The 24,309-nt window shown below is 40.6% G+C and overlaps 1 protein-coding gene across 1 annotated transcript in view; it reads left to right on the forward strand.

The window, feature by feature from the left end:
* The window catches only part of SYT16 (synaptotagmin 16), a 240,832-nt gene that overhangs the window by 53,399 nt on the left and 163,124 nt on the right, over positions 1–24,309 (forward strand). Inside the window, exons 3-4 of the mRNA XM_030213711.1 lie at positions 2,279–2,491; positions 23,266–23,522. Of these exons, the coding sequence (XP_030069571.1) occupies positions 2,279–2,491; positions 23,266–23,522 (470 nt within the window). The remainder of the gene's footprint in view (positions 1–2,278; positions 2,492–23,265; positions 23,523–24,309) is intronic.

The raw sequence follows: 24,309 nt of genomic DNA on the forward strand, positions 1-24,309 counted from the left end.
GCATACCTTGTAAATAGTAGTTCTTCACCTGTAGCGAGCAGCGACTGATACATACTGTTCACACTGGCCCCACAGCCTTCCCTCTGATGTATTCCCGTCTATCTGGAAACACATCAGAGGGAAGGCTGTGGGGCCAACATGAGCAGTGTGTATTAGTTGCTGCCGGTGAAAATCTGCTATTTAAAAGGTGTGTGGGGGAGGGGGGTATGTTTGAGAGACCATATGGTATGCAGGCAAGAGAGAGAAGACCAAATCACTTGTGGGACAGGGCGGAGTTTTTCTGCCCACCCATCTTGGGCCCAGGCCCACCCAAAATTGGGTGTCTGGCTACGCCCCTGGTCAATTATTCTAATTAAGATAACAAGAGGGTTTTAATTACATTTAATTAGTTTCTAAGAAGCAAACCCTAAATAAATTACAAATTACACCAATCTTAAGGCTCATTATATTCATCTGATATCCCTAGTACCTTAAGAAGTTTTAATTAAACAACTCTATAATACTAAGATGCAGACAGTAGTCCAGCAGCTAGAAGGGTGCTATCCAGTTTTTTGCATTGAGTGTCACATGTTTGATTATCTCCCAGTTGGTGAGATGTCCTATGTATGTGCTCAATGTAATGAGCTCCTAGCTCTCAGAAAATGAGTCTGTTCTCTATCTGTCTCTTTTTTACAGACAGCATTTCAATTGACCAGCTTAGGCCACATTTGATTGTGACCTTTCTGACAGGTGCATTTTCTGCCTTTTTGTCCGTTTTGATTATTTTATCACAAAATATGTACATTTTATTTTATTAGTTCTGTTTATCCTTTCCTTTATTTTCTTCTGGTCTTTTAAGTAGCTACAGTTCAGATTCGATATATGTTTGTGTTCTTTTAACCATTTGCATATATTGTCATTTTAATTACCTTCATTGAGTTTTGTAACTATTGTTTTATTGGTTTCTTAAATCTTGTATGCTGTAAATGTTTGCTCATATTTCTATTATTACTGTATGGTTTTAGACCTTGAGGCAGGCGTTTTGCTGAAACACGGTGCCGTGTCAGGTCTCTTCAAGAATAAAGTTTGACTTCTTATTCAGTCGTCCTCCTGTTGTCTTTTTGGAAGAGCTTTGCTGGCTACACTACTCTTTCTCTGGGTGCATTTATTTTTTTGTAATTTTTTTGAGGAGGCATGTTAGGAGAGAAGAGTGGATGGAGAGTGAATGTGGAAGCAGTAACCAGTTAGCACATGCAGATTAGTGTGCACTAACTGGTTAACTCAGGAGTTTGCAGTAATGGTAACATTAGCACATGACCATAAATGAAACAAATACAAAAAAGACTTTTTCACGGCACAGCAAGAAATAGGTTTAGTGCATGGGAAATACCCGCATAAGGGCGTGCTAAGCACAATAGTGCAGCTTAGTAAAAGAGCCCCTATAACACTTTTTAGCTGTTTATATGGTCATGGGTAAGTCAATCCTCCCATCCTCAGGACTCAATTTACCCAATTATTATAGACACTGACAATCATTCTGCCTTCCTCCTTTTTTCTGTTTAAATATTATCAGTCAAGATAATATATAAACAGAATATATAAAGACAATTTGCATAGACCTGTGGAATCTGAATAATATTGCTGCAAATTGTTAGCTATACTACTAGATGTAATGCATTCAAAGCAAAGTTTAGAGTTCTATCCAGGTACACTATAAATATTGATCATTAATGGTGTGTTGGTGTTGTATGAATGAATAACTTCTGTGATTGTTTTATTTTGTTACTTGCCTTGAACATTCTCCTTGGAAAGGCAAGTAAAATAAATTAGAATGTCATCTTCCTTTTTGTAGAACTGAGGATATGGATATGAGGAGTTAGAGTATGTTAGCTTAGTATTTTTGTTTATGGTGTCAGTCATTATGCCCTGTGAACTTTACTGTGAGCTTTCACAGTTTTGAAATATATGCATGTTTATAGATTATTAACTTTAGGCAGGTTGGAGATAAATAATGGATTGCTGTTAAATAAAGGCTTTCTTTTTCTACTGTTCACAAGTGAGGAGAAGGTTTATAACTCCCAAGATGGTAAAAATACAGGTCAGCAGATAATCTGTCCACTCAGGCAAACAAATAAAGAAGCCTAAACAGGTTGACTACAAACTATTAAGTTAGTCTCAAGTATAAGTCCATGTTTTGAACTGAACAGAAATAGATATGATTTTCTCTGGCCCTTCCATTGCTTATAGTATCATATAGGGTGGAACAATTGTCAAGAGCTTGTGTTATGTTTTCTCTTAGTGAACAGTTATGGGGAGGATGAGGAGCTAACAACATCTTCAGACAGTGATGAGGAAGTAATTAAACAGTTTGAGATCTCCGTATCACGCTCTCAGAGTTTTCGGTCAGCAATTTCAGACAAAGCAACACAAGCTGGTTTAGAGCATAAGAAAAAATTCAATCGCTTGCTGTCAAACCATGAAGAGTACAGTACAGAGGCATCTGAATGTGAAGGTATTTCCATGTTAAAATATTTATATTTAACTTGGAATTAGGATCTACAGCATGCTAACATGTCCTGTTTGCAGGAAATGGTTCCACTCAGACTTTATTTTATTATTCTTTATTTCAATAGCTTTAGCTGCTTATTTAATCTGACTAAAATCCATGCTATGTTCTAATGAACTAATATTTGTTGAACTGCATTTCTCAAAAACACATTTGGAAAAGATTAAAATGGATAAATGTATGATAGAGCGAGGATACTTACCTGTAGCAGGTATTCTCCGAGGACAGCAGGTTGATTGTTCTCACATGTGGGTCGACGTCCGCGTCGGCCCAGGAATTGGCATTTTGCAAGCAAAATATAAACAAAGTTTTGCCAAAGTCTTCTGGCGAGCGTGCAGCACACATGCATAGACTGATTTCCCGCCCATCGCGTGAGCACGTCCCGTCAGTTAAATCAAAAGGCATATAAAGAAATAAATAACAATTCCAAAGGGGAGGAGGGTGGGTTTGTGAGAACAATCAGCCTGCTGTCCTCGGAGAATACCTGCTACAGGTAAGTATCCTCGCTTTCTCCGAGGACAAACAGGCTGCTTGTTCTCACATATGGGGTATCCCTAGCAACCAGGCTCACGCAAAACAATGAACATTGGCCAATTGGGCCTCGCAACGGCGAGGACATAACATAGATTGACCTGAAACCATAAACAATTAACTGAGAGTGCAGCCTGGAACAGAACAAAAATGGGTCTAGGGGGGTGGAGTTGGATTCTAAACCCCGAACAGATTCTGCAGTACCGACTGCCCAGACCGACGGTCGCGTCTCGTATCCTGCTGAAGGCAGTAGTGAGATGTGAATGTGTGGACTGATGACCACGCTGCAGCCTTGCAGATCTCCTCAATGGAGGCTGACTTTAAGTGAGCCACTGACGCAGCCATGGCTCTAACATTGTGAGCCACGACATGGCCCTCCAAAGTCAGTCCAGCTTGTGCGTAAGTGAAGGAATTGCAATCTGCTAGCCAATTGGAGATTGTGCGTTTTCTGATGGTGACTCCCCTCCTGTTGGGGTCGAAAGAAACAAACAACTGGACGGACTGTCTGAAGGGCTTTGTCTGCTCCACGTAAAAGGCCAATGCTCTCTTGCAGTCCAAGGTAAGCAAACTGCATTCGCCAGGATGGGTATGAGGATGGGGAAAAAATGTTGGCAAGATAATTGACTGGTTCAGATGGAAATCCGACACCACCTTTGGCAGGAACTTAGGGTGAGTGCGAAGGACTACTCTGTTGTGATGAAACTTAATATAAGGTGCATGCACTACTAAGGCCTGAAGCTCACTGACCCTACAAGCTAAAGTAACAGCCACCAAGAAAATGACCTTCCAGATCAAGTACTTCAGATGGCAGGAATTCAGTGGCTCAAAAGGAGCTTTCATCAGCTGGGTGAGAACGACATTGAGATCCCATGACACTGGTAAGTCCCAGTGTGTCACCTAAATGCTGTATCAAGGAAATTCTCTAGATGGGACCAGAAATGGTACAGTCTGATCAAAGAATTTTCAATTGATTTAACTTTCAAATTGCCCTAGAATATAACTTTCCTTTTGTAAATAAATCTAAATATTCCCAATAATTATAGCAGTTTCAGCAATGTAAAATGCAACTTTATAGCCACAATGCAATGCAGTTTGAACAGCCTATCCTCTCTATCAGAGCTTGGCAGGAAAAGAAAGAAAGAAAGAAAGAAAGAAAGAAAGAAAGAAAGAAAGAAAGAAAGAAAGAAAGAAAGAAAGAAAGAAAGAGGGTTCACAGGGCAAATTAATTAAGCAATAAGCATTAAATTAAAGAGAATATCAGGTATCTTACCTATAGCCAGAAAGTTGAGAAGTTTGGAATTTAAATAGTCAGAATTTACTTTACTTTGCAGGAGGAGTTTGGAGTTTGCAGGAGTACCTGTTTGTGCTGGGAACTGTATGAATGAGCTCCTGGTGGGCAATTTGGAGGTTTGGATTCCAGATTGAGGGTGTATCCTAACCGGACTAATTGAAGAACTCACCGGTCGGAGGTTGTAAGAGGCCACCTTTGGTGAAAAAATATCAATCTCCCTCCAACCGGCAAGTCATCCAGTACGGATACTTTTATTGAGGCTATGCTTAACTGGAGCCAGTCAAAAGCCCGTCCCTTTCTTTTGCTGGGGAGCAGTATGGGCCTTAGACGCATGCTGTCGATGAGAACGAGTGCACTGGGGTTGAACCTGGGTAGGCTGCCGAGAAGCAGGAGTGTACCTAAGTCTAGAATAGGAATAGGGAGCACTCCTCTTCCCCCCCCCCAAAATACCTCCTAGATGAGGAGGCAGTAGCAAAAGGCGCCCGGTGGGAGAGAGAATCCATAACATCATTATGCTTCTTGATCTGATCAACAAGATCCTCTACTTTTTCACCAAAAATGTTGTCCCCCCTGGCAAGGAACCTCCGCCATTCGCTGCTGGACAGAATGATCCAGGTCAGAGACGCACAGCCATGAGAGTCTACGCATCATTATACCCTGAGCAGCGATCCTGGATGCTACATCAAAAGAGTCAAATGTACCCCTAGCCAGAAACTCTCGACACGCCTTCTGCTGCCTGACCACCTGGCGAAAAGGCTTGGCCAGCTCTGTATGGAGTGCATCAACCAAGCTCAAATGTTGCCGTATCGAGTCCCGCAAGTGCACACTCGTGAACAGCTGGTATGACTAGATTTTGGCAGTGAGCATAGCGGCCTGATACGTCTTCCTCCCAAAAGAATCAAGAGTTCTAGCTTCTCTGCCTGGGGGTGCTGAAGCACAGTCTCTAGTACTCCTGGCTCTCTTGAGGGTGGAGTCCACCACCATGGAATTGTGGCGTAACTGGGACCTCATCAATCTACGTTCACCGTGGATCCGATATTGGGATTCAGTTTTCTTCAGGACCACAGGGCCAGACAGAGGGGCCGACCAGTTTCACATAAGGACTTCCTTCAGTACCTTATGCAGAGGAACTCTTTAGGTGGAGAAGAATAATCCAGGAACTCGAGCATCTCAGCCGTGGGCTCATCCTCAACCTCCACAGGGAAGGGAATAGCCGTAGCCATTTCCCGGACAAACGAGGAAAAAGATAGACTCTCTGGTGGAGACAGTCTCCTCTCTGGCAGAGGGGAAGGATCAGAGGAAATCCCAAAGGACTTATCAGAAGAAAAGTACCTGGGATCTTCCTCTGACTCTCACGAACACTTCTGCTCAGTGTCAGATAATGCCTGTGCCAAGGTACTTTGACACTGAACCTGCCTCGAAGCTGAGGAACGATGCCCTCTATGGCGATGTTGAGAGGCTGACGCCCGGTCCGACTGCGGCGAAGCTCCCTCCACCGACGTCAAAGGAGATTTGACCTCGGTGGCAGCTCATGCCGATGCCACAGGCGGCACCGCAGTCGGGGACCTCACCGCAGGAAAAGGGCCAGACACCGCTGCAACAGACGGTACAGAAGGTACAAGCACCCTGACACCGAAGCTGACTGTCATAGCAGTCCCTCCAGAAGTTCTGGAAACAAGGCCCGGATGCACTCGTTGAGAGCTGCCATCGGAGAAGGCTGCGGGGTCGGTGGAACAGGCGATGTCAGAATCCATGGAGGCTTGGGAGCAGGTACCGGGCTGCTAGGAGACCGATGCATCAGCATCTCCTGTATCGAGGGGGAGTGATCCTCTTGGCGTTGACGCTTCTCGGGTGCCAACTCTCTTGACGCCCCGGAGCTCCCGGTACCGTGTGTCGAAGGAGAACGATGACAGTGTTTATTCGCCTTCGCTCGACAACCGTCATCGAGACTCCTCGGTACCGATGAGGAGGACGTGGAATCCTCACGTCCCCTCGGGGCTGGGTCCGACGAAGGTCAGTCCCAGGGGGCCTGCGTAACAGGAGGCCTCGAGGCAGGTAGAGACCCACTCTACGCCTCACTGCTCCCAGCGCGAGTTGGTCTCTCAGCAGCCATTACCTGTCTTCCCGACGTCGATGCTTCTTTCGATGTTGACGCTGATGCTGCTGACCTCGGTACCGATGTCGATGTGGAAGGACTGGACCGAGCCCCAAAAAGCTTCTCTCGTTGGGCTTCTCGAGATGCTTGGGTCCATTTCTTCATATGACGACACAGACTACAAGCAGCTGGGCTATGGTCGGGCCCAAGGCACTGGATACACCAGGCATGGGTATCGGTACCTGAGATGGTCCAGTTGCACCGAGTACAATGTTTGAAGCTGCTGGCTGTCTTCAATGACATGGAAGGAAAAAAGGCTCCGGCGAAATCAAAAGACGCGATTGTGCCTGTTAAAGAAAAGGGGCACAAAAAAAATGAGGGAATAACCCGACCGGTCGAAAAACAAAGGAAACTTTTAAAAAGGGAACAAAACTAAAAATACACTACGGGAGCTCTTTTTTTTTTTTTTTTTAAAGAAAGAAGAAAGAAAGAAAAAAATAGGAGAAAATAGTGATTACTCGCGAAGACTGTTCCCTGGGCCCGAGAGGAGCGCAGAAAAAAATCCTACTGCACCTCAACGCAGAGAAAACTGATGGGACATGCTCACACGAAGGGCGGGAAATCAATCCGCACATGCATGGTGTGCGCTGCATGCACGCCAGAAGACTCTGGCAAAACTTTGTTTTTATTTTGCTTGCAAAATGCCGATTCCTGGGCCGACGTAGACGTCGACCCACATGTGAGAACAAGCAGCCTGCTTGTCCTCGGAGAATTATCTATACACATCAGACTACCTTGTACACAATACAGTAAATGACAATTTAGAAACTCTTTATCTCCTTTGAAATGATAATATGCTTTTGAAATGATGCCTGAGGCCTTTACACAATTGATCAGGCACCATTGCAAACTACACATTAGGAGGATAATTTTCAAATCCATGAGTAAAACAATGTATTCATTTATTTATTAGGATTTATTTACCGCCTTTTTTGAAGGAATTCACTCAAGGTGGTGTACAGTAAGAATAGATCAAACATAAGCAATAGGCAATTACAGCAGTAAAAATATTCAAATAGCAATAAAAGTATGGCATAGTATACTACTTACAATGTCAACACAATACATAATAGAACATTTTAATTGATAATGAAGGGTAAAGCAAAGATGGAACATATAGATAAGTAAGAGAGAAAGAAGAGTTAGAAAGTAAGGATTAATTTAAAGAAAGTTGCACATGAGGTCAGAGATTGTTTAATATGATCTCAGCTAGGGTAGAAGTGGATAAACATATCCTGATGCAGTATATGCAGCCTGTGTCACTCGTGTGTGTGGGTGAGACTAACAAGTTAGTTACTTCTTCCATTAAAGGCCTGGTTGAAGAGCCAGGCTTTCACCTGCTCCCTAAAGTAGAGATAGTCTTGTGTTAAGATATAGTCTAGAGATAGTCTTGAATTCAGGCACTGAATTCAAGAGTATGGGGGCTACTTCGGAGAAGGCTCGCTTGTGGGTGTCACATCGTTTAATGTCTTTTGGAGAAGGTGTGGTTAGTGATAATCCTTGAGAGGACCTTAGTGTCCTTGGTGGTGTGTAGAGGATCATCTTATTCTTTAGGTACTCAGGGCCATTTCCTTTGAGGGTCTTGAAGATCAGACATAGTTTTAAATTTAGACCTGTATTGTAGCTGTAGAAATTGTCATTTGTAAAATTTCCCATTCTAACATGCATGTACAGTTACACATGTACAACCTATATGCATTTGACTTTCTGTAATTTGAAAAGGTGCTCCCAAGGGTAGGGTATATACATATTTTGCCTAAGAAAAATTATGCACCCAAAAAGGGGTAAATGTGTGTGCATAGTTTTTCTGGCATAAATTTTAAAGCAAATGAATGTGTGTTCTTTTCTGCTAGGTACTTGTGACCTGGATTGGCCACTGTTGGAAACAGAATACTGGGCTTGATGGATCTTTGGTTTGACTCAGTATGGCTATTCTTATTTTCTTGAGAATTAGTATTGTATTTACCCCTAAAGGTTCAAGTATGGACTGTCTTTGCTACAGAGATGTTAAACCAAATACACTAGGTTGAAAATGTTTTAGCAAACATTTTTCAACGCCTGTATTATATGATTAAAACATCTCCCCTGTTCTATATGTCACAACAGATTTCTTTAGATGGGTGTTTCTTACTGTTAGAACACTGAAAGATTATTTGGTTAAAAATAAGATAGTAGGCTGATGTTTCCTTATATATCATTAAATTTTTCTTTAAAGTAAAATGTATGTGTGTGGGATTTAAACATACAACACACATTTCACATATTTATTTAAAATGTTTGTGTTTGAAAAGGTTTAATCATTTGCCTCTTTGTTCCTAATTCAAGGCAAGTCACTTTTTGAACATGGTAGATATTTCTCTGCTTCAGACAATGGAAAGTGAAATAACATTTCCAAGGTCACAAATGATGTCATTGGGATTTGAACCATGGCTTTCCTAGATTTCAGCCTGAATTGCAAACCACTAGGCTATTTCTCTGCAAGTGTTTGCTGACAGTATCTCACTATTTAAGTACCTATATTTGTATGTAGAAAGGCGTATGTTGAATTCATCAAATAATAAGTCTAATTAAATAACTAATTAAATAATTGCAGCAGTGAATGACTATTTCTTTTTCTCTCACATTAACTTATGGTGAATATACAAATTATATTTAATTAGCTTGCTGAGTTTGCAAGCATCTCATGACACTTTCCTATTTGCTTCTTTGGAAGATTTTATCTAAGTTTTGAGAATTCCACAAAAATGATCAATTATCTCAGCATGAGTAAAAAGCTTGAATATTTTGCATGGTTTATGTCATATGCGATAAGTTTTTATGGTTTTAATGCCTGCTGTGTTGATTGAATGGTCAAAATTGTTCCCAATAGTTCTCTGGAAAAAGTAAAACTAATGGTATAACACCAGAGAAAAATCAAACAAGGAGATAAATAAGTGAAGGGATTAGCCTAATACAGTTCCGGGTGATACAACAGGAATAGAAAATTTTTTGCTTTGATTGAGCATTGATGACTGACCTACTCCTTAAATTCATTATTGAAATCTATTATTGGGGTACATAAGTATAAGTTCACATATTTGCAATCAAAAGACATCAGCTGAAATGGTTTTAAATATAAACATTCAGGGCCCTCTTTTACTAGATTGCACTAGTGATTCCAGCGTGACAAATGTGACGCAGCCCATTCAAAATTAATTGGCCTGTGGTGCATTTGTCATGCTGAGAATTGCTAGCGTGGTTTAGTAAAAGATGTCCTCAGTTTCTTGGCCAAAAACTGCTGTAATACCTTTAATTGATAATCCCCACCAACCAAAGAGAAGGCAAAAGTGCAAGAGGTCAAACATCTACATAATAGTGCTTAAAAGATCACCTCACTGCCATACCAAAGCTACCCCCAACAACCCCATTTCACCCTTTGGAACTATAGGACTGATGAATGCCAGATCAGCTGCTAAGAAATCTTCAGTGATCCATGATGTCATCCACAAACAGCATCTTGACATTTTAGGAATAAGTGAAACCTGACTAGATGAAAACAGGGGTTTACCACTGGTTGAACTATGTCCAACAGGTTTCAACATCCAACATCAACCTAGACCAGGAAGACAGGGTGGAGGGGTAGCAGTCCTGATTTGAGATACAATCAAACTGTGTAGAATCACCTTTACCCAACTAAATGAATCAGAATCTCTTTTAATCCAGCTTGAAGAGGAGCAACCAATCTTGCTGCTCATGGTATACCGAGTACCTCGTAACAACACATTAGCTGTCCTGATTACTCGTGACCCTGAATTACCCGAGGATGGTGATCATGGGAGATTTCAATCTACACCACAGCTGCCTTCCTGGACACGATTGCAGCACTAGGTTTCACACAGATTATCAATTCTCCAACCCACGAAAAAGGTCACATACTAGACATGGTATTCTACAAAGGGGTTGGCATCCCAGAATTCTGGAATAGCAGTATTGAGATAATACCCCTATCATGGTCAGACCATTTTCTAATCAAGTCTTCCCTAAGTGACTACCTGAAACAAATGGTACCTCCCAGAGTTTGGAAGGAGATCAGCGACAAAAAAAAGCTGACCGCTGAGAATTTCCTAGAGGCCTTGAACTATCCACATGTGGATGAAAAGACAACTACAATGTCAGAACAGGTTGACATTTGGAATACACACTTAGCCAAGACCTTTGAGAAAATGGCACCACTAAAAAGATCTCATGTAGCACTCACAAACAGTCACCTTCGGATCCCTAAACGTGAAAGATGGAAACTGAAAGGAAATGGCATAAATCTTGCCTGGATGAAGACAGTCTAAACTGTAGGAAACACATGACAAAGTATCGCCAAGCCTTAACAGCAATCAAAAAACAACATTTCTCTCAATGCATTGCACAGGCTGCTAAATTCAACCAAGCAGCTGTTCCGTATAGTAAACAGCCTACTGCACCCCCCAAAACAGAACCAACCTGCCTCAAAACTGAACTGCAATGATTTTGCTGCATACTTTGCCAACAAAATTAAAAGTCTCCACCAGGATTTACAGGCAGTACCACCCAGTCTCCAACCAGCTAACCAGGAGCACACAAACTGGCCCCCTCCTGAAACAGACATATGGGACACTTTTAACCCAATAACAGAGGAGAGCCTTGACAAACTCCTAACAGATCTTCGACCAACTACCTGCTCCCTCGACCCCTGCCCATCAAAGATAGTGCAGCAGGCAAGTATGGGCCTCATAGAAGGCGCCACAAAAATCATGAACTTCTCTCTTTCTAATGGGCAACTACCAACAGCATTAAAAAGGGCAAACTTGAAAGTTACTGGGCACTATCCAAAATCCCATTGCTAGGAAAACTTATAGAACATACAGTCTGTGTTCTGCTCAGTGACTGGCTAGAAGAAAGAAACTGGCTAGATCCATGACAATCTGGTTTCAGACCCAGTTATGGAACAGAAACAGTCCTCTTATCCCTACTAGATGATCTTCACAGAAACCTTGACAGGGATTTGCCTCGGTGTTAGTACTGCTAGATTTCTCAGCAGCTTTTGACACTGTGGATCATGCTATCATGCTAGCACGACTGGCAGAAACAGGTATCAATGGAACAGTACTTGCTTGGTTCAGATCCTATCTTTCAGATAGACAACAGTCCATAATGTTTGGCAGCACCTCATCACCACCATGGGCACTGACCTGTGGGGTACCACAAGGATCGATACTGTCACCTATTTTGTTCAATATCTACCTCAAGCCACTAGCCGAGCTGATTTGGTCGATGGCCACTCAGTTCTACATCTACGTGGATGATGTGCAGCTACTCATACCCATTGAACCTGACTTACCTACAGCTCTGAATAAACTGATTACCTGTCTAACATCAAATCAAGAATGGGCTAAACACAACAAACATAGCCTGAGTCCAAGTAAAACTGAGCTTCTCTAGGTCCCTAACAAGTGGACATATAACTGACATCAAAATCTCTTTTGGGAAGTGCAAACTCCCCCTCAAATCACAAGTCAGAAACCTTAGAATACAGTTAGATTCAACACTTACTCTGATTCGTCAAATCCAAGCAATCTTCAAGAACTGCTTCTACTATTTGCGACAACTGCACTGCCTCTCTCCTTACATTGAGAAGGCAAATCTTATCCAGCTGTGCATGCCATGATAACATCAAGACTGGATTACTGTAATGCACCCTACACTGGTCTGACTACAAAGGGTCTGCACCAGCTCCACTTGATTCAGAACGCTGAAGCAAGACTAATAGAAGGTTGCAAACAACATGAACATATCACACCCTTTAAAAAAATGGCATTACATTGGCCACTCTCCAATCTTCCGGTACCATGTTTGATTTTAAACTGGCTACCATTACAATACAGGGCTAAATTTAAAACTCTATGTCTGATCTTCAAGGATCTCAAAGGGAAATGTCCCAGAGTACTTGAAGAACAGGGTCATCCTATACAGCACCAAGGACACTAAGGGGCCCTTTTACTAGGTTGCAGTAGACTGTACATGCATGCAGCATGCGCCAAAATGAGACTACCACCAGGCCAACACGCCCTCTGGGAGGTAATTTCATTGTTGGCGCATGCTCATAACACGTGGCTGAATTATTTATTTATTTCCTCCTATGCGCGCCTGTTCTGGTGGTAGTTGACACTTGGAACGCACTGACCAGTCACTGCTCGTGTAGCGTGTGAACCTTTACCGCTAGATCAATGGGTGGCGTTAAGGGCTCAGGCCGGTCTTGGGAGCGCGGTCTTTTCATTTTTACTGCAGGCCCTTTTCTCGTTCCATTAAAAAAAGCCCTTTTTGTAGATATGGTAAAAACTGACCTGACGCGTGCCCAATACACACACCTACACTACCACAGGCCACGTTTTGCTGCTGCTTAATAAAAGGGCCCCTAAGAACATAAGAGTTGCCATACTGGGGCAGATCAAGGTTCATCAAGCCCAGTTTCCTGTTTCCAACAGTGGACAATCCAGGTCACAAGTATCTGGCAAGATCCCAAAACAATACAATATATTTTATGCTGCTTATCCTAGAAATAAGCAGTGAATTTTCCTGAGTCTATCTTAATAACAGCTTATGGACTGTTTATATATATATAGGGCACTCCCTTCTTGCCTCTAAAGGGAGCTGAACAGAAGAGACTAGAAAAATGCAAGCCTTTCTGGCAAAGGGAAAACACTTGAGTTCAGTTTATCTTTTTTATAATAATGCTAAAATGTATTAGAGTAAATAAATGGTTACAATAAAACAATTCTTTTATCCCAGTATTACAGAAAATTAAATTCTTATTTATATCAGTCCAAATTTCAGTATAAGCAAAATAAAATCAATCTCTTTCTTTATGTGTTTTCCCTTCAGAAGTTGTCAGATTCTGACCTGGTACAAATGGTACCCAGTCTGAATACTGAAGCTTAATTTGTCCAATCACTTAATGCCTTATATTTTCTCTCTTCCTTATCTGGTATTCTTCAACTCTGACCTCTAAAGTCACCTTCACATAATTCTGTTTCTTTGGTATTTTTCTGAAATATTCATCATTTGCCCTTTGCCCTCTTTACCTATCACTCTTTGTGGTCCTCCACTGAAAATGTCCCTGTGTTATGTTTAAAACCTGTTTGACACAAACAAACAAACAAACAAACAAACAAACAAACAAACAAACACTTTTTAAAGTTTATAGCCCATTACTAGGGTTAAGCAAGCCTGTCTATAGTCTGTGAGAAAACCAAGACACAAGCTAGCTAATTGCCCTACTAAATAAGAAAAAGGAATGTTATACAAAGCTGACTGATTTGAAAAACCACACAGCTCTATACGGAACTTTTCTTTTAAGAAGATATACAAACTTTTTTAAATCCCACTAAGCTAACTGCTTTTACCACATTCTCTGGCAAAGAATTCCAGAGTTTAATTACATGTTGAGTGAAGAAATATTTTCTCTGATTTGTTTTAAATTTATTACTTTGTAGCTTCATTTCCTGCCCCCTAGTCCTAGAATTTTCAGAAAGAGTAAACAAGTGATTCATATCTACCCATTTCACTCCACTCATTATTTTATAGACCTCTATCATATCTCCCTCAGCCATCTTTCCTCCAAGCTGAAGAGCCCTAGCCGCTTTAGCCTTTCCTCATAGGGAATTTGGCCCATCCCCTTTATCATTTTCGTTGCCCTTCTCTGTACCTTTTCTAATTCCACTATATCTTTTTTCAGATACGGTGACCAGAACTGCACACAGTATTCAAGGTGCAGTCACACCATGGAGGCATTATAACATCCTCATTTTTGCTTTCCATCCCTTTACTATTAATACCTAACATTCTGTTTGCTTTCTTCGATGCCACTGCACACTGAGCAGAGGGTTTGAGTGTTTCGTCAGGCTCAATGTGGCTTACAATACATCATGAATGGTGGAGATATATAAAAATAAACATTTAGTAATTACACACAAAACATTTAGTAATTACACACAAAAAAAGCAATCAGATTTTCACTTACCAGCTCTTCACAGCTAAACTTCCTCTTTGAACCTACTGTTTGAACCATCAGCCAATGAAATGGCTTTTAGCTGTAGATATCTCAGGTTACCTGATAAGATAATTATGCACACATCATTGCAGTCATGCCCTCTTCTCAGTGTACATGCTCAGAGAAAAAAAACAAAATCTTTGAACCACTTACAGATTTTAACAAACAATTACACTATTGATTTTTTATTTCTTCCCAGTCTTACTTGCACACCTCCCTCCAAACCTGTTCTCTTTAATTTGAATGTTGTTCACTTCAAGCTCACCCCGAATGAGAAGTTGTTCCCACACCAAAGACATATATAGCACTGGTTATATTATTTTAAGCAACTTCAGCAGAGGTGTCTGCCTCAGTTAGCACTGCTGGGCTGCCTTCACTTTCTGACTCGGAGAGAGAGGTTGGCACCCGTCCCTGGATTTATATTTTAGCCTGTTACAGTTAGGATAATGGAGATTAAAGAATGAGCGTGATGATCTTTTTGCATTCCTAATGGGCAAGTCTATAAGGTCTGACATATAGGTCGGGGCTTCCCCGTGAACGATTTTGTGGACCAGGGTGCATACTTTGAACGCAATTCTTAAATATTGTAAGCCACATTGAGCCTGCCAGTGGTGGGAAAATGTGGGGTATAAATGATATAAAATAAATAAATAAATAAATAATAAATTACACCTAGATCCTTTCCTAGTCGGTGACTTCTAATGTGCAATTTACCATCAAGTAGCTATAGTTCGTGTTCCTCTTTTCCACATGCATCACTTTACTTGCTCACATTAAAGGTCATCTGCCATTTGGGCGCCCAGTCCTCCAGTTTTGTAAGGTCCTCTTGCAATTTTTCACAATCCTCTTGCAAGTTAACAACTTTGAATAACTTTGTGTCGTCAGCAAATTTAGGGGTTCTTTCACAAAGGTGCGTTGAAAATGGTTTGCGGTAGTGTAGGCGCCGGTTTTGGGTGCACGCCGATCCATTTTTTAGTGTGCCTGTAAAAAAGGTCTTTTTTTGCCAAAAATGGACTTTTGGCAAAATCAAAATTGCCGCGCGTCCATTTTAGGTCTAAGACCTTACCGCCAGCCATTGACCTAGCAGTAAAGACTCATGTGGTAAGTGGGCGGTAATGACCTACACGTGCCAAATTGCACTTGGTGCTCGTCCATTACGCACGCCCAAAAATAAAAAAAATATTTTTCAGATGCACGTAGTGGACGCGCACCAAAAATGAAATTACCGCAAGAGCCACACTGTAGTCGGGCGGTAACTCCATTTTGGCGTACGTTGGGTGTGTGTAGACGCTTACATAGCTTAGTAAAAGGGCCCCTTAATTACCTCACTAGTTATTCCATCTCTAGAGCATTTATAAATATGTTAAAAAGCAGCGGTCCCAGCACAGACCCTGCAAAACCCCACCATCTACCCTTCTTTATTGAGAATACTGACCATTTAACCCCACTCTCTGTTTTCTATCTTTTAACCAGTTTTTAATCTACAATAAAATACTACATCCTATCCCATGACTTCCCAATTTATTTTATTTTATTGCATTTGTATCCCACATTTTCCCACCTCTTGGCGGGCTCAGTGTGGCTTACAATATAAGATGAATGGTGGAAATACAATTCGTTACAACTTGGTTATGGATTACATTGTGAAGAGTTATGCGAGACAATCAAAGTGTCGTTAAGGAATATAGCAATGGAACAAAACTTTGAAACATAGGAAGGAGACAAAGGGAAGCTAACAGGGCAGTATTAAGATAAGAAGACATATGGTAGAAATAGTTCTGTGAGTCAAGGAATGAGTGAGGTGAGGTTACGGGGGATGAGAGTTCGGGAGTGGATGTATTGATGCATTAATGGACATTGGGTGTGGATTTTATGTGTTTTGGTTCTTTCCGTAGGTTTTTTTCAAAAAGATGGGTCTTCAATAATTTGCGGAAGGAGGCTTGCTCGTAGATCGTTCTCAGGTTGTGCGGCAGTGTATTCCAGAACTGCGTGCTCGTGTGAGAAAAGGTTGACGCGTGTAGCGTCTTGTATTTCAAGCCCTTGCAATTAGGGAAGTGGAGGTTGAGGAAAGTTCGGGATGATCTTTTAGCGTTTCTGGGTGGTAAGTCTATTAACTCAGACATGTAGGCTGGGGCTTTGCCGTGAATGATTTTGTGGACTAATGTGCATACTTTAAAAGTAATGCGTTCCTTGAGTGGAAGCCAGTGTAGCTTCTCTCTTAGGGGTTTTGCACTTTCATATTTTGGTTTTCCGAAGATGAGTCTGGCTGCTGTATTCTGGGCTGTTTAAAGTTTCCTCAGTATTTGCTCTTTGCAACCTGCGTATAATGAGTTGCAGTAATCCAGATGGCTGAGTACGAGGGATTGCACTAGGCTGCGAAAGACGGATCTTGGGAAGAATGGTCTTATTCTTTTCAGTTTCCACATGCAGTAGAACATCTTTTTGGTTGTGTTGTTTGCATGAGTTTTGAGTGTTAGGTGGCGGTCGATAGTGACTCCAAGGATTTTTAGCGTTTCTGAGATTGGAAGGTTTAGTTTTGGTGTGTTTATAGCGGTAAATTCATTCGTTTTGTATTGGGAGGTGAGTATCAGGCATTGAGTTTTTTCTGCATTTAATTTCAAACGAAATGCATCTGCCCATGTGTTCATGATGTGTAGACTTTGATTGATTTCATTAAAGATTTCTTTGATGTCTTGTTTGAAAGGGATGTATATTGTCACATCATCGGCGTATATATATGGGTTGAGGTTATGGTTTGATAGGAGTTTTGCCAAAGGGATCATCATTAGGTTGAAGATGGTTGGTGAGAGGGGTGATCCTTGTGGTACTCCACATTCAGGTGTCCATGCATTAGACATGGTTGAATTTGATGTAACTTGATATGAACGCTGTGTTAGGAATCCCTTGAACCAGTTCAGGACATTTCCTCCGATGCCAAAATACGCAAGTATATGCAATAGGATTCCGTGGTCCACTATATCGAAGGCACTTGACATGTCGAATTGTAGGAGGAGTATATTGTTGCCAGTTGCAATTATTTGTTTAAATTTAGTCATGAGGCTGACTAGTACTGTTTCTGTGCTATGATTCGACCGGAATCCTGATTGGGCATCATGCAGTATTGAATGTTTGTTTAGATAGTTTGTGAGTTGTTTAGTTACCATTCCTTCGGTTACTTTGGTTATTAGTGGTATGGATGCTACTGGCCTGTAATTGGTTATTTCGCTCGTGCTTTTCTTTGTATCTTTTGGAATTGGGGTGAGTAAGATTTTTCCTTTTTCTTTTGGGAAAAGTCCATTTTGTAGCATGAAGTTTACGTGGTTCGTTAGGTCTATTATGAATTGTTGAGGAGCAGATTTCATGAGGTTATTTGGGCATATGTCTAGCTTGCAGTGGGATTTGGCAAATCTTTTAAGTGTTTCAGAGATGAGGTCTTCTGATAGTAGTTCGAATTCGGTCCAGGCTCTGTCTGCTGGGTATGTTCCTTCTTCTGGATCTAGACAATCTAGAAGTGTGGCGTATTCAGTGGGCTAGCAGGTATTTTGAGTCGTAATTGTATAATTTTTTCCTTGAAGTATTTCGCAAGGTTGTCAACATCTGGTATATCTTTGCCGTTGTTTGTGACTGGTGTGGTGTCTAACAGTTTGTTCACAAGGTAGAAGAGTTTATGTGTGTCTTTGTAGTTTGGTCCTATTATTGTTTTGTAGTGTAGTCTTTTAGTCTGTTTTATGGTATATTTATATTTTCTCCGAAGTAATTTCCAGGCGTTTAGTGTTTGTTCGTTTCTCTTTTTGTTCCATGCGCGTTCTAGTTTCCTGACTTGTGTTTTAAGTTTTTTCAGCTCTTCGGTGAACCATGGGTTTGATTTTTTTCTGTGTGATGTTCTGGTTTGGATTGGGGCGATTTTGTCTAGTGTTGTTATACATAAATCGTCCCATTCTTGGAGGAATTGGATGGTGTCAGCAGTTGTTGACCATTCGTTCTGGTAGATCTGTTGCCAGAATGTTGTGGGGTCTATATTTCCTCTTGTTGTGTATGTTTTTCGTTCATGTTTATTGATTGTGTTTATGTGTGTTTTTCACCAGCAGAGAGAGACATTTGCTTTATGGTGGTCTGACCATAATGTGGGTGTCCATCTTGTGTCAGTGATTATGAAAGTTGAGTCCGGTTCAAATTTGTTTGTTATGATATCTATTGTGTATCCTTTTTTGTGTGTTGGTTGCGTGTTGGGTGCTTGCAGATTCCAGAGTTTTAAGAATTCTTTGCATTCAGATTGTGCTTGGTGAGGTATCATCTTCTAGGTGTAGGTTGATGTCTCCTAATATAAGGATGTTTGAGGCAGATATACAGGAGTTCGAGATGAAGTCCATGAGTTGTGTTTTGGAGTCTTTCCTCTGGAGTCTTTAATTAGATACTTTGTCAAATGCCTTTTCAAAATCCAGATAAACAGTATGAACAGGCTCACCTTTATCCTTATGTTTGTTCACCCCTTCAAAGAAATTTAATAGATTGGTGAGGCAAGCTTTCCCTTCACTAAATCCATGTTGGCTTTGTCTCATTAATATAGGATTCAGTTTAAATTTTTATACTTGCTTCACCAGACCAGACTGTTTATGGGGAAGGTTCCATTGTATTTTTATTCTGTGATTAAATTGTTTGTTTCTGCTAGGGGTTTGAAATCTGACTCTATGAAAAAATTGGCAAATGATTTGTTACTGACTACCCATTATGCTTTTATGAAGCTGGCAACCTTTTCTATGGCAGGCCCAGTACTGTGTAAAACTTTGCCTGGCTATTTGAATTTCTGTATGAATGCATGACACTTTATGAAGCTTTTGAAAGCCCATTTTTTTGTTCAGGCTTTTAATATGATGTAGTCAGAGTTCAGCAGCTATTGTTTATTATCCTTGGGTGTGGGGGTGGGGGAGTAGTTTGGGGTTTTGAAGTAATTCTAATTTGTAGGTGTGTTTTATGATTATATATGTTTTGCTGTTAGCTGCTTAGGTTTAAGCGGGCTATTAGTTTTATAAATAAATACATTTATTGATCCATGCTTATATATATGCTGTGTAATTTTGTTCTTTATGATAGTCTCTACCATTTTGCACCAATGTCAGGCTCACCGGTCTGTAATTTCCTAGATTACATCTGGAACCCTTTTTAAAAATCGGCATTACATTGGCCACCCTCCAATCTTCCGGTATTATGTTTGATTTTAAAGATAAATTATATATTACTAACAATAGTTCTGCAGGTTCATTTTTCAGTTCTATCAATACTCTGATATGTATACCATCCGGTCCAGGCAATTTGCTATTCTTCAATTTGTCAAATTGCACCATTACATCTTCCACGTTTATAGAGATTTGATTCAGTTTCTCTGACTCGTTAGCATTGAATACCATTTCTGGCATCAGTATCTCTCCCACATTTTCCTCGATGAAGACCAAAGCAAAAAATGAATTTAATCTCTCCACTATGGCCTTGTCTTCCCTGAGTGCCCCCTTTACCCCTCAGTCATCCAGCAGTCCAACTGATTCCCTTTCTGGTTTCTTGCTTTTAATACATTTAAAGAAGTTTTTACTATGTGTTTTTGTCTCCATCACAATCTTCTTTTCAAACTCTCTATTTGCCTTCCTTATCAGCGCTTTGCATTTGACTTGCCATTCCTTATGCTGTTTCCTATTATTTTCAGTTGGATCCTTCGTCCATATTCTGAAGGATTTTCTTTTAGCTCTAATAGCTTTCTTCACCTCGGTGCCCTTTTACTAAGGTACACCGAAAAATGACCTGCACTGGTGTAGGCACGTGTTTTGGATGTGCACAGGTCCATTTTTCAGTGTGCCTGCAAAAAAGACCTTTTTTTGTGGCTGAAAATGGACGTGTGGCAAAGTTAAAACCAGCGCACATCCATTTTCAGCCTGAGACCTTACTGCCACCCATTGACTTAGTGGTAAGGTCTCATGCGTTAACCGGGCGGTAATCATCAGTGCGCGTACGCTGCTGATTACCGCCGGGTAAGCGCCACATGGTAGAAAATTTCTACCGTGTGTTTTGGACAGGCATCAAAAATGCAATTATCATCTGGGGCATGCGTTAGCCAGGCAGTAGTTCCAATTTGACACACGTTGTATGCTCGTAGGCACCTACGTGTCTTAGTAAAAGGCCCCCCTCACTTTTTAACCATGCGGCTGGTCTTCCTTACTCCTTTTTTAATACATGGAATATACTTGGTCTGGGCTTCCAGGATGGTATTTTTGAACAGCATCCACTCCTGATTAAAGTTTTAACCTTTGCAACTGCTCCTCTATGTTTTTTTTCCACCATTCTTTTCATTTTATCATAGTCTCCTTTTTGAAAGTTAAATGTTAATGTATTAGATTTCCTGTGTGTACTTACTCTAGAGCTTATATCAAATCTGATCATGTTATGATTGCTGTTATCAAGTGGCCCCAGCATCATTATCTCCTGCATCACCAGATCATGCGCTCCAATAAGGATTAGGTCTAGAATTGTTCCTCCGCTTGTTGGCTCCTGAAACAGCTGCTCCATAAAGCAGTCCTTGATTTCATCAAGGAATTTTACCTCTCCAGCAAGCCCTGATGTTACATTTACCCAGTTAATATCAGGGTAATTGAAATCATTCATTATTATTGTGTTCCCCAGTTTGTTAGCCTCCCTAATTTCTGAAAATATTTCTACATCTGTCTGTCCACCCTGACCAGGTGGACGATAGTACACTCCTACCATTATCCTTTTCCCCTTTACACATGGATTTTCAATCCATAGGGATTCCAAGATGTGTTTCGTGTCCTGCAGAATTTTTAGTCTATTCGATTCAAGGCTCTTCTTAACATATGATGCTACCCCTCCACCAAATCGATCTACCCTATAACTGTGATATAATTTGTATCCTGGTACGACAGTGTCCCACTGGTTATCCTTCTTCCACCAGGTCTCAGAGATGCCTATTATATCTATTTTTTCATTGAGTGCAATATTTTCTAACTCTCCCATCTTATTTCTTAGGCTTCTGGAATTTGCATATAGTCATTTCAAACTATGTTTGTTGGTCGTGTTTACATCTTGCTCAGCAGTTGCCAATAATAATGTGCATTCTTGAAAATCTGTGGTATCGCTAACCACACCCTCTCCAAAAGACATTACATGATGTGATACCCGCAAGTGAGCTTTGTCCAGAGTAGCCCCACACTTTGGAATAAACTCCCTGAAAGGCTTCACTTAACACAAGACTACCTCTACTTCAGGAAGCAGGTCACACGCGCACACACACACACACACACACACACACACACAAGGAATGACACGGGTTGCATATACTGCAGCAGATCATGTTTATCCACTCCAACCCTAGCTGAAAATATTTAATCACTTCTCTGACCTCATGTGCAACTTTCTTTAAATTAATTCCCTTATTTTCTAATTCCTCTCACTCTCTTATGTTCCATCTTTGCTTATACCCTACACTGTCTATTAAAATGTTTTAATTCATATTGTGTTGACGTTATAAGTAGTATACTATGCTATACTTTGTATTGTTATTTGAATATTTTTAATGCTGTAATTGTGTATTGCTTATGTTTCATTTATTCTTACTATACACCAAATAAATAAATAAATAAGTTTCTAATTACAGGCCCTGTTTACTAAGCTATGTTATAGGCATAGTAGCATTTTTAATGTGTGTTAACCATGTACACGCCTACAATATCCCTATAGGTGCCTACACGGTTAGCACACGCATTAATTATAGGTGTGTTAAAAACGCTAACGCACCTTAATAAACAGGGCCCTACATTTGTGTACAAACTGATACATTGCTATTTGCAAAGACTGGTTATTTATAATTCAAGCATGATGTAGAATTTGTTTTCATTTTATACTTTTCCCTAATAGGTACATTTCTATTGTAGCCACTTCTAAAAAATGATTTATATGAATTGCTTTTTTAAATTGATGCATTTCTAATCTACATTAAAATGCATTCTGAATGTAATTTTATAACTGATTGCCTAGGTAGCAGGTCCAAGTAGATGCCCATTTTAGGGTTATTTATAAAGATATATAAATGCCCATTTGTCTTTATAAAAAGTCTTGCAAACATGCAAAAATTGTGGATTAATGCACCTATATACATTTATGCCTGTTCAGAAGTGTATATAAATGTATGCCCAATGTTTGTGTTGTATAAAAAATGTGCATACTTTGTGATTCCGCCTATGCCCCACCCAATCTCCTCCTCCAAACATACCTACTCTCAGGTCAGGCAAAAATAAATGTGAACATTCTCTGCACCTGCTTTATATGCACATAACTCTGGAGTAAAGCCCTTTTCTGTAGGTAAAGCAATGTTTACTCACAAAAAGTTTATAAAATTACCCCCTACATGTTTGGTATTTGTAAAAGGATGTTGCTCAGCTTGCAAATGAGTGGTCTAAAATATGCCCTAATGAATCCTTGCGAAATAGCAAACCTTATATTTCTTATTCATCACTACTGTCTTTCGGAAGCTAGTTCATTCTTACACTTAAAAATAACGAAGACCCTTATTCAATAAAGGTTTACAGAACGGGAAAAAAGTCATTTATGAGTAAGGTCCTACATTATGTAAAAATAAATTAATCTAGTCCTTCTGAAATAACTTTCTTATTGGACATGATTAGATCTAGATGGTTTAAGTCAACTGAGTTACCAAGATAACATATCGTATCCTGAAGATGATCACATATCTGTCGATTCAAGAACACCATCTGAGGAGAGAAGCATTGGATGCCAGAAGATATCTGGAAGGGAGGCTGACTCAGCACCTAGCCTTAGTCGACAGGCCACAGATGGAAGCCTGCAGATGGAAACAGCATTTAGTAACCAGGGGTATGAAGGGAATGATGTGACAGACAGCTCATCAGCATGGAGTCCTGAGGTAAATTAGAGTTGTTCTTTGGTACTTTTACACTGTTTTTTCTATTATCTATAAGTAGGAATTATGCTTAAATAGAGCTTGAGAAATTATAGACTGCCATCACTATTTCTGAACACATATAAGGAAGAATTTATCGAGAAACCAAACAAAACACAATCTAGAGATATTTATGTACAAAGGAGCCGATATTCAGAGTGATTTAAGCGGTCAGAAGAAGCTCCTGCCCACTTAAATCCCCTAGGACTGTTTAACCCCCAATATTCAGTGGCACTAAACCAGGCAGTACCACTGAATATTGCCTCTGACCTCTCACAAAAAAAGTGGGCAGATCAGGGGTATGTATGACTGGAGGAGGTGTTAGGGAGAAGCCCGGGGTTATGCGGTTGCCGCCAGTATACAGTGCTGGCACACACATCGCTAGGTGGCCTAATTTAGGACAGCTCAAAAGCAGTGGTAACAGCGGTTAGCAAATCTGGGTTTAAAAAAGGTTTGGACATGTTCCTGAAGGAAAAGTCCATAGTCATATTGAGATAGACATGAGGGAAACCACTGCTTGCCCTGGGACTTGTAGCATGAAATGGTGCTACTATCTAGGTTTCTGCCAGGTACTTGTGACCTGGATTGGCCACTGTTGGAAGCAGGATACTGGGCTAGATGGACCATTGGTTTGACCCAGTATGACTATTTTGGCTATTCTTATGTTTTTATGTTGCGGGTGCCAGCACTGAATATCGGGCTGCACCCATATAACTCTACAAATCATTTTTACATTGCCATGATCCCCCCG

The sequence above is a fragment of the Microcaecilia unicolor genome, chromosome 9 (assembly GCF_901765095.1).
Source record: "Microcaecilia unicolor chromosome 9, aMicUni1.1, whole genome shotgun sequence".
Taxonomy (NCBI): domain Eukaryota; kingdom Metazoa; phylum Chordata; class Amphibia; order Gymnophiona; family Siphonopidae; genus Microcaecilia; species Microcaecilia unicolor.